Source organism: Myotis lucifugus, unplaced genomic scaffold (assembly GCF_000147115.1).
Source record: "Myotis lucifugus unplaced genomic scaffold, Myoluc2.0 scaffold_197, whole genome shotgun sequence".
Classification (NCBI taxonomy): domain Eukaryota; kingdom Metazoa; phylum Chordata; class Mammalia; order Chiroptera; family Vespertilionidae; genus Myotis; species Myotis lucifugus.
The window spans coordinates 1,472,582-1,483,587 of record NW_005871245.1 but is presented as its reverse complement, the minus strand read 5'-3'; the positions used below and the strand labels follow the sequence as shown (position 1 = coordinate 1,483,587).

Sequence of the window (11,006 nt, the reverse complement as noted above, 5' to 3'; positions counted from 1 at the left end):
ACAAAGAGATAAGCTGGGGCTAGGTGGGTCTCCTGTGCCTGGCTAATGGCACAGAGGGCAAGCTGAGCCTTTATTTTATAGCCAGAGGTAAACAAGGTAGTGGTCTCCATAGTTACAATGTTCTTGTGAGTTTCACTTGTTTTGGCAGCACTTGCTGCACCTCCCACAGCCCATTAGCTACCCAGGAAGTATCTAGGGAGCCTCATAAAATCAAGCCTAATTATGCTAAGAGGGCGGTGTCCTCTAAGCTGGGACTTGTTTTGGCTTTGCCAACAGGTCAGTCTGAGGCTTAACCCTATAGCCGCTCCCTACATTCTGGGAAATTTAAGTTGTGTGTTCACTTGGGTTAATGGGCTTCATTTGGGGTTTGATTCGTTATAAATTCAGCTGTGAAGGTTAAACAGGTAAAAATGAAATGAAAATGTCTTAGATTAAAATATTACACAATGCAAACCATCAAAATAAGATCTTTGCACATCTTTTCAAGAGCTTGATGATCAGATAAATTGAACAGAGGGCTCAGTTCTCTGTCAGTGCTAAAATAATTGATATTTGCTCTTGTTAATGAATCATCTCTCAAGGTTTACTTTTGTCAAGTTGCAATCTTCCAGTCACCGTGATTTTTTTAAAACTTATTTTTATTGATTTGAGAGAGGAAGGGAAAGGGAGAGAAACATCAATGACAGAGAATCATTGATTGGCTGCTTCCTGCAGGCCCCACACTGGGGATCAAGGCCGAAACCCGGGCATGTGCCCTGACCGGGAATCGAACTGTGACCTCCTGGTTCATAGGTCAGTGCTCAACCACTGAGCCACACCGGCCAGGCTCACAGTGATTTTCAAGAAGTCTTCCATTTCCCTCTCTATCTAGGCTATTACCAGGACTGAAAAGAGGAGAAATCACCCTTTATTTATTTTTTAAAAGTATGTTTTTATTGATATTTTTAGAGAGAGAGGAAGGGAGAGGGATAGAGAGATAGAAACATCAATGAGAGAGAAACATTGATCAGCTGCCTCCTACACGCCCCCTAATGGGGATCAACCCCGAAACCGGGGCATGTGCCCTGACCAGGAATGGAACAGGCAACCTTTTGGTTCATGGGTTGATGCTCAACCACTGAGCCACACCGGCTGGGCAGAAGTCACCCTTTAAACACATTCTGGTAGCCCTGGCTGGGTGGGTCAGTTGGTTGAAGTTGGTTGAAGGCACCAAAAGGTGGGGGGTTTGATTCCCGGTTAAGACACATACCTAGGTTGTGGGTTTGATCCCCAATCAGGGCATTCACAGGAGGTGGCCAATCAATGTTTCTCTCTTATGTTGATGTTTCTCTCTCTTTCTCCCTTCCTCTCTCTCTAAAAATCAATAAAGAAACATATCGTCAGGCGAGGATTAAAAAAAATCATTAACTGAATGAGTGAGTGAATGAAAGCTAAAGATCAATGTAGCTTTGCTTGAGTGACTGGATTCATTATGTTCCCACTCTTGCCCTTCTTGGACTAAGCCCTGTGTGGACTTGAACCTTGGGCCAGCCACAGCAGCAACCAGAAGCTCTGAGGCTGGGAATGGGCAAAGGTCACTGGCACTCGAGGGCTATCACCCACACTCCCCAGGGCTTTGCTGCCAAGGCGTTTGTTTCTCCTGAGGTGATAGGCCTGAAAGGCTACAGCAGAATCATGAAGAATGCTTGCCTCTTACAGCTTTTAGACAGCACTAGTGGCCCAATGCATGAAATTTGTGCAGGGGGGGGGGGGTCCCTCAGTCCGGCCTGCACCCTCTCCAATTTGGGATCCCTCGGTGGATAACCGGCAGTTGGACATCCCTCTCACAATCCAGAACTGCTGGCTCCTAACCGCTTGCCTGCCTGCCTGATTGCCCCTAACTGCTTCTGCCTGCCAGCCTGATCATCCCTAACTGCTCCCCTGCTAGCTTGATTGCCCCTAACCATCTCTGCCTCAGCCCTGCACCCAGGACCCAGGATTCCCTCCTCCAACTGACCTCAGGCACCTGGGACCTGGGCTTCCCTCCCTCTGGTCAGCCATAGGCACACGGGACCCGGGCCGGCTTTGCCCAGGCTGGCTGCAGCTGCAGGTGCTGGCACCTGGGACCACAGCATGGGTGGCATCTCCGTCTCCTGGGCCACAGCCAGCCACAGGTGCTGGTGCCCAGGACTGCCAGCAGGCGGCTTCGCCCAGGCCCGGCTTTGTCAGGAAGGATGTGTGGATGGTCATGCGGAAGACATGTGGTCTAATTAGCATATTACCCTTTTATTAGAATAGATCATGGTGTGTTTTTTCTTGCCATCATTAACCATAGTAACTGTTGCTTATGTATGAAAGTTCTATTCCTGCTAAGTCTAGAAGCAGCCTCAGAATCCTTCTCACCATTCATCTTAAGTCTGATGCTTAGTTGATCAGAATTAATACCTGAGATGAAGCTTCTTACTGCAGATGTATCCCAGAATGCATGGCATCCTCTCTGCTTTATGATCCAGCTAATAATACATTGCCTCAATCATGTTGACTGAGGTCATTTTTCCCCTTGCAGTTTCTAGTAGTAGATTACCATCTACTGCCTAGGAAGTAAAATTGACTGTCTCCGTGTAGATCGCAAAATAAGGCATTTTTCTCATCAATAAAATTTCATTCTTTCAGCATGAGTAATTTTGTCAACAACGTTTTGAGGCAGTAACAGTTTATAACAAATTGAGTGAATTATTGTTTCAGGTACTGTGCTGTGTCATACACAGATTTCATTTTATCTTTGCAACAACTCTATACAGGAGGTACTATAATGACACAGATGAGAACACTGAGGTATAGAGAGATCAGGTAACTTGACCAGCAAAACCCAAAAGTGGCTGAGTCTCATTTCAAATCCATGAGCCTTGGCATTTAACCATTACACTCCACTCAGTATTGTGTTAGAGCCTGCTCTTACTGGCTCACAAATTTTCAGGAATTTTGTAAGCTGGTTGTTAAACATGTTCATTATTAAAAATTAAATTATATAATCTTAAAAGTGAATAAATTACATGAAAACCAAAGGTAATACATACTCTAAATTCATCACTCCTCAATTATTTACTACACTTTACTGTTTTGACTCTTGACTTTATTTATATCTTTTGGGTCTTTCTGGTAGAATATAATAGTGTATTACTGCATGTTTCTCCTCAGCTCTGCATTTAGTGGCATCACATTAGCAGCTGAAATCAGCCATGGATGGAGAATTTATGCTACAGAAATTGGCCAATACTATAAATCAGAGTTTTGTTTTCTTTGATTGAGAGCCAGTTGTTATATATTTATCAGCACAACACTGGCCACATTGGTGCTGGTGGTCTTGTCAGAATGTGTTATATTATGCAGATGAAAATCATTTTAAACAGACTTGATGTAGATATTTTCAAAGATGGAAGAATTGTCCCTGTCAACTATGTTAGTTGATTCATATCTTCACTAATTGTCATCATTGCAAAGTTTTCAGACCCCATATGGATTGCTGGATATAATATGCCATGCCCTGTCCCTGTCCCCCTCCCTTTGTAGCCTTTGTTACCTTAAGGACTCTAGTTTTCCATTTATATGTGTAAGTACCAACCTTACCAGCTTAAAAATGTAAGCTTTTAACACTGTTCACTCTGCTCTGTATCCTTCAGATGAAAAGTGGAGTTGGGTTGCGGCACAGGAGAGAAATTCAGAAGGGGAATATTGGAGTAATGACTGCAGTAGGAGAAGAGGGAACCTATTTCCCGGGCCACAGGCGCTGGCGCCCTGGACCACAGGGCTGGCAGCTTCTCCCGGTGGCTGCAGCCTGGGACCTCGGGGCGGGTGGCTTGTCCGTCGCCTGGGCCGCAGCCAGCCGCAGGCGCTGGCGTCTGGACCACAGGTGGGCAGTGTGGACAGCTTCTTCGGCTGGCTGCAACCTGAGATCATGGGCAGGCGGCTTCTTCATCTCCTAGGCCACAGCCAGCCTCAGGCACTGGGGCCCAGCTTCTCAGTCTCCCCGAGGACATGGGGCAGGCGGATGTGGGGCAGGCGGCTTCTCCAGCTGGCTGTGGCCTGGGATCACGGGGCAGGTGGCTTCTTCGTCTCCCAGGCCGCAGCCAGCCTCAGGCACTGGACCCGGGTTCTCTGTCTCCTCTGGGATGCAGTGTGGGCGGCTTCTCTGGCTGGCTGTGGCCTGGGATCACGGGGTAGGCGGCTTCTTTATCTCCCGGGCCAAAGCCAGCCTCAGGCGCTGGAGCCGGACTTCTCTGTCTCCCCTGACTTCTGCATCGACAACAGGCCTGGAGTGGCCAGAGCCGGGATGCTTGCATGGTAGCCGTGGCTGCGACGCAAGTATCCCGACTCCGGACTCTGCCATCTTTGTTGGGTTAATTTGCATGTCACTCCTGATTGGCTGGTGGGCATCGCAAAGGGATGGTTAATTTGCATGTTTCTCTTTTATTAGTGTAGATGCTCTTCCCTAAGAGTGATGGAGATTTTCTGTAGATTACAATTGCCAAGAGTCAAAGAAGTACCATGGGCAATTTGAAGAGGGGGGACTGGTTTGTACTTAAAGAGGCAAAGCTCCAACCATTTGGATTTCTCTGCCTCAGTTACCTCTTTCAGTAAACCCAGCACAAACGGGTTCAGCTGGTCAGGCTGGACTCAGGAAGAAGCCACTGTTATTTAGGCAGCAAAATCCTGGCAGAGGGCTGAGTCAGGGCTGAAACCCTCCTGCTCCACTCTGAGCTCTGGCTGTGTCTGTCTGGGATGGAGGCATGTTTTTCTAATCCACACAAAGGCCTAAAGGAGTGCCTTCTTTTTTTCTTTCTTTTAAAATATATTTTTATTGATTTTTAGATAGAGAGGAAGGGAGAGGGAGAAAGCAATAGAAACATGGATGAGAGAGAAACATTGATCAGCTGCCTCCTGCATGCCCCCCACTGGGAACTGAGCCTACAACTCAGGCTTGTGCCCCGGCTCAGAATCAAACCCACTATCTCTTGGGGCATGGGAGGACTCTCAATCCATTGAGCCACACCAGCCGGACAAGGGCGAGGGGTGCCTGTTTCTATTCTCACAGAATTACCTTGTGGGTTAGTAGTGGTGGTGGTGATGGTGAAAAGGAAAATGGGGGTTGGGGGGGGCTTGCAACCTAGTTCAGTATCTGGTTAAAACTGTAGTCTTACTTCCCCACACTGACTTGGGCGGAGCTGCAGGGCCTAACCCCAGGGCCCCGTCACAGCTGACTTGGGCGAAGCTGTGGGGACCCTCAGGGGCCTGCCACAGGAGGAGATATATAGGTCAGAGCCTCCCCACGAGTTCAGTTCAGGCTTTGGATCCAGAATTCCCTGTGCATTCTGCCACAACAATGGGGGGCTTTCTGGGGACACTGACCAAAAAACTGGGGTATTTAAAAGAAGTCTTTGCAGTCAGCCAAAAGCTGAGTGGGACTCCAGCACCCCTCAATGGGTTTACAAGGAGTACCTGAGCCTGCCCTAGACTTTCAGCCTGTCCTCCTTCCCCACCAGTCCCCGGGCTTACCTTCCAAGCGAACCTCAATGTGCCCCAGATACTGTCCAGCAAGTATGAATCAGGCCATAGGCTCTGGTGCAAGAAATGTCACACTGCCTTGCTTTTATTAAATCAACAGCTGAAATGGCACAAAATTCAGTCCTGGTCGTTATTTTGATGCCCTCCTCCTCCCACGACTGTTCTTCTGTAACAACCAATTTGTACTTCTTAACCCCTTCACCTTTTTTACCCACCCCGCACCCCGCTCCCAGACACTTTCAATAATAAGAGATTAAACCCCTGTCACCTTCTCAGTCTGAGTCAGATTCCTCCTCTCGGCTTGTCAAGCCACTGAATATGCTGAAATGCATGCCGTCCAGTGAGTTACCTCCCCATCTTGAGGGCAGGGCTGCCCTGGGTCCCCTCCGTCTCCCTGGGACACGGTTCCCAGCGTGAATGAATGGATGACTCATAGTCTTGATTCATTTGTGAATGAGCAGCTTTATCCCCAACTAACAGTGACGTTCCTTTGATGGCAAAGACCAGCCATGTTCTACAGGTTTGTTTGCTCTCCAAGAGCTTATGACATTTGCCTCCCAGTGACTGGGATTAGGTGAGTGCCCTCAAGAAACCAGTTGCTGGTTGGACTGACATGCTCTGAGGAACGGGCGGTGTTACCGATGAGACAATGAGGCCTCGGCGGTTCTTGTCTTCTTGAAGGAAAGATTTCAATCAAGAGACGAAGTGTAGAAAAGCAAGCATGAATGTATTGACCGCAGCAAAAATACATTTAGGAAGTGAAACAAGGAAGAACGTAGAGCCCAGTTAGTGTGGCTCAGTGGTTGGGCGTGGACCTATGAATCAGAAGATCAAGATTCAATTCCCAGGGGGGCGTGAAACCAAACAACCAATGAGTCTGGGCTGCCTGTCACTACTTGAGCCAATTCCGCAAAGACAGGGTTGAATCATACATGAGCGTTTACTCCAAACTGCCGGCAGGATGGGAGAGCAGCAGGTCATCCACAAAAATCTGCTCTGCAGCCCCCCCTAAGCCAACTGCTTATATAAGGTAGGACAAAGATTCCATGGGGAAGCAGGGATTTCAGGAGAGGGAGTCTATGTGGGTTTAGGGGATTAGCCCAGGATGAGCTGCCGCTGCCCATTGCTCCCCTGGTTGCAAGTCTCATGGGGTCCTCGGAGTTTAGGAGATACGTGCCTGTGGGGGAAGGGGAAGGGAAGGAGTGGCATGGGCATTAAAGGCTGGGTGTTGTAATGTACCCCGAGAATCACAGAAGGATGCCTCAAGAAGTCGAATTAAAGAGTCACATTTATTGCAATCCGGGACTATGAGGGGCCATTCCCCAAATCTCATAGTGATAAGATGGTGGCAAAACCAGACTTATATAGGCAAAGATTACAAAGGTATTGATTACATCTCAAGGTTTGGAATGAGGAACCTGGTTCGCAAAAAAGCAGTTTACAGAAGCAGAAGCAGCATGTTATTTAAATTACAGTTTTGGGTCTCTGGATCACTGAATTGACAGAAACACATTATCTAGAGCCCTCGAGTCTGGAATGAGGAACCTGGTCAGACTTAAGTATGTTATCTAAATTACAGTTTTGGGTCTCCGGAACACTGAGTCAACAGGGACACGTTAACTGGAGCCCTCTGACCTTGGGATAACTGTGCTGTCCTTCCCAGGTAAAGGAAAATGTGCTTTCTAAGACCAGTATGACCACTACAAATGGGATTTCACATTACAATCAATAGGGTATTTAATCGAATGGGATGATTTATATAATTCAGAAAATCAAAATAACTTTTCTATTGTTAAACAAAGCAAATAAGTACAGAAGCCAAACAGCAGTGTTAAAGTTAAACTATAGTTTCTACCTGAGATGATTGCTACCATACTTCATGGGCATTTAGGTCTTGGGGGAGGACCAATAGACTATTTATCAGCTTTATGCTGATATCCCAAAATGAGGTTTATTCTCTTAATTTGTCTCTCCTTGGGTGTGGTTGGCAAATGGCACTAACTGGATTTCTGCTGTCTGTCCCCCTGAGTAGGGTGATTTAAGCTATTTACCCTCTGGCTGGGAGAAGTGCAAAGACACCAAAGTGTCCTTGGTTTAGGGAAGAAAGGATTTAATAGGTGGCTGCAAACTGCTATTTACCCGCCTGTCTTAGTTCCCCTATTCCACTTGTCCTGGAATTTTCCTAGCTTCTTACTAGCCTGTAACCGTGGGACGGGTGCTGCTTTCTATTTCAGAGTCCAAAGGTCTGGCTGGCGGGTGCTGCTTTCTATTTCAGAGTCCAAAGGTCTGGCAGGCATAGCACCTCGGTGCACCCAGGTCACACCCTGCTGGGCAAAGGAGGAAAAGCCAGAGGAGCCTTCGATGACTGGAAACACCAGGTAACAGGACAGGAAGCTCTGCTCAGGCCAGCAGCCACCATTTCCTACTTAGGAAGCCTGTGGCTCGAACCACAGCTCCTGGAAAATCCCACGTACCCTGTGACGCAAGCCCCAGGGATGAGCCTGCTCAAGCTGCTGCTTTTCCTGGCCCACTGGGGAGTCGCCAGGGCTGCTCCAGGTAGGCTCTGCCAATGCCTCTGATGTCTTCGTTCTGTATCATGAACTCGGTGTTTCCCGGAAAGCGGACTGGCCCCGAGGGGGTCTGCCCTGGGCCAGCAGTAGTGTGTGGGTTTCTGACTTCCTGCAGGAAAAATTTCACAACCGGAGCCCAGGTGAATTTTAGAGGATATTTATTAAAGCCGGGGACAAGGAAACAAGGAAGGGCGGGGGAAACGAGCCTAGGCTGGGCTGCTTTGGCTAAGAAGCCAGAGAAAAGGGGGCCTTGGGCACAGGTTCAGGAGGTTTGTCTGGGACGAACTGCCGCTGCCCTGGCTGCAAGCCTCGCGGGGTCCCCTGCCCTTTAGGAGGTGCAGGCCTGTGGAGGGGGGAAGGGGAGAGGCTCGGGTGTGCTCCCGGGAGGGAAAGCTGGTGCGGGACCTTCGCTCTGAGGGGTTTTAAAGGCTGGTCTTATGCTGCTGCACCCGAAGGCAGTTTATTCGCTTAACTTCATCTGTCCTCAGGTGTGGTTGGCAAGTGGCACTAAGTGGATTTCTGTTATGTCTCCCCGAGTAGGGTGATTTAAGCTAGTTGCCCTTCGGATGGGGAGGAAAGTGCCAATCGTTTATTCTTAAGTGTCCTTGGTTTGGGGAAGATAGGATTTACTGATGGCTGCAAACTGCTTGGCATGTAGATTTTCTAGATGGCAGTATACTGTCTGCCTGTTTTCCTATCGCACTTGTCATGGCTTACCTGCCTGTCTCATCAGGATCGGAGTTGCTGCAAGCCGCTCACAGGAAGCTGGAGGAGCTGCTAAAAATAGCAAGGCAGGGAGCTGGGCAGGGAGGCCCTGAGAGAGTTATTTGGGGGGGGGGGGCGTCTGAGCCTGAACGTTATACGTGGAGGCGACAGCTGGCCAGGGGAGGGACGCCGACCTTGCTAAGAGGTCAAGTGGAGACATAAGACCCGGCCCGCTGGTAGAGGAAGAAGGTGGCAGGAGATGGTGAACTCACTGAACAAATATTGGTTGAGGGTCTGCCATGTACCATGAGCTATTCCAGGAACCGGAAAAGAAAGGAAAACAAGCAAAGCCCCCAGGTCTCCCGAAGCATCCCTTCACCTGGAAAGAAACAACCCAAAAGACATGTGTACATGCATAGTATTCCCGGAGATGACAAGTGTGATGGGAAATAACCAAGCAGAATACAGGGGGTTCCTGTGGGGTGGCCAGAGCAGAGCCGTCGAATAAAGTGGCATTTGAGCAGGGACCTGAGGCAGTGAGAGAAAGAGCCATGTGGGCAGCTGGAGAAGAACATTCCAGTAAGAGGAAGGACAGTGCATAGGCCAGGGGTCCTCAAACTACAGCCCGCAGGCCACATGCAAATACAAATATTGTATTTGTTCCCGTTTTGTTTTTTTACTTCATAATAAGATATGTGCAGTGTGCATAGGAATTTGTTCATAGTTTTTTTTTAAACTATAGTCCGGCCCTCCAATGGTCTGAGGGACAGTGAACTGGCCCCATTTAAAAAGTTTGAGGACCCCTGGCATAGGCCCTGAGCTGAACATGCAGGTGATGTGTGTGAGGATGAGCGAGGAAGCCAGCCTGGCGGGAGCAGAGTGGACACGGAGGGTGGTAGAGATGAGGGCAGGGAAGCACGGGGGTGGGGTGAGGCTTGGCACCAGCTCATGTGTAAACTTGCAGACAATTTAAGGCGTCGGAGTGAAATGGAACGCCATTAGAGGGTTCCAGGCAGAGCTGTGATGTGATCCGACATGTAAACGTTTAGAAGGAGCCTCGGGCTGTTCTGAGGAGAGGCTGTAAGGACAGGAAGGCAGGGGAACCAACTCGTGTCTGTCTGCCTGGGACTTTCCTAATTTTGCCACTTACCGTTTGGCGCCTTGGACACTCCTGCAGTCCTGGGCAACGCGGAACGGTTGGTCACATAGGAAAGGAGAAGCAGCCAAACCAGGGGGAGGCGACTGCCGTCATCGAGGGAGAGGGGAGGGCGCCCTGGCTCAGCCTGGGCTGTAGGGTCGGAGGTGGTGGGAGGTGGTCTGTTTCTGAACAAGACTTGCTGACAGATAGCGGGTGTGAGGGAGGAGGGGGCTCCAACTGGAAGGACAGAGGTGTCATTCCCTGATATGAGGGAGGAGGAGACGGCAGTTTGACTGGGGATACGTCCAGTCTGAGATGCCTGTCAGAGGGCTACGTTTCCATGCCGTTGGAGGGGAGTCAGTGGGAGGGCGGGACCTGCAGTTTTCCTACGGATTCTCGCTGCCCTTCTCTGGGGTCCTTGGCATGAAACCTTAGCGATGATCCTGCACCCTTTCTGCAGCTGCAGGAATTGAGGCCAAGGGGAAGGACTGGCGCAGGGTTCTGCTCCTCGCTGGTCCCTGTGGAGCTAGCTCAGTCCTGGTCAGTCCTCTGGTCATCCACTGCCTCAGACCCTACTCAGGAGCAGCTGAGAGCCTGGGCAAAACAGTCAGGCACTAAGGACAATGTCCAAGAAGAGCTAACATTTGTTTATTGAGCAGTTATGAGGGGCCATGCTGGGCCATGCTTGTGCAGCTAGGTGCTTGATATATGCTGTCTTTGTTGTTGTTGTTAATCCTCAGCTGAGGATATATTTTTAAAATTGATTTTTAGAGAGTGGAAGGGGGGAAGGGAGAGAGAGAGAGAGAGAGAGAGAGAGAGAGAGAGAGAGAGAGAGACGTTCATGCAAAAGAGGCACATAGATTGGTTGCCTCCCGCATCCTGATTCCAGCCAGGGATTGAGCCTGCAACTGAGATACATGCCCTTGACCGGAATCAAACCTGCAACCCTTCAGTCTGTGGGCCGATGCTCTAACCACTTAGGCACACCCACCAAGGCTCATGTTGCTTTTAAAATGATTTCTTGCCCAGGGGAGGGATAAGGAATGTTTGGA

The 11,006-nt window shown here is 49.2% G+C and overlaps 1 protein-coding gene across 4 annotated transcripts in view; it reads left to right on the top strand.

Moving 5' to 3' along the window:
* The first annotated feature begins 6,429 nt into the window (after window positions 1–6,429).
* The window catches only part of SMPDL3B (sphingomyelin phosphodiesterase acid like 3B), a 16,503-nt gene continuing 11,926 nt past the window's right edge, over window positions 6,430–11,006 (top strand). The window contains exons 1-3 of one of the 4 annotated variants that reach the window (XM_023760995.1): window positions 6,494–6,571; window positions 7,121–7,204; window positions 7,817–8,097. In XM_023760995.1, the coding sequence (XP_023616763.1) occupies window positions 8,037–8,097 (61 nt within the window). In that variant the 5' untranslated portion in view covers window positions 6,494–6,571; window positions 7,121–7,204; window positions 7,817–8,036. Of the gene's footprint in view, window positions 6,572–7,120; window positions 7,205–7,775; window positions 8,098–11,006 lie in introns of all 4 variants that reach the window. The other 3 variants (XM_023760993.1, XM_006097268.3, XM_023760994.1) reach the window with 3 other exon arrangements.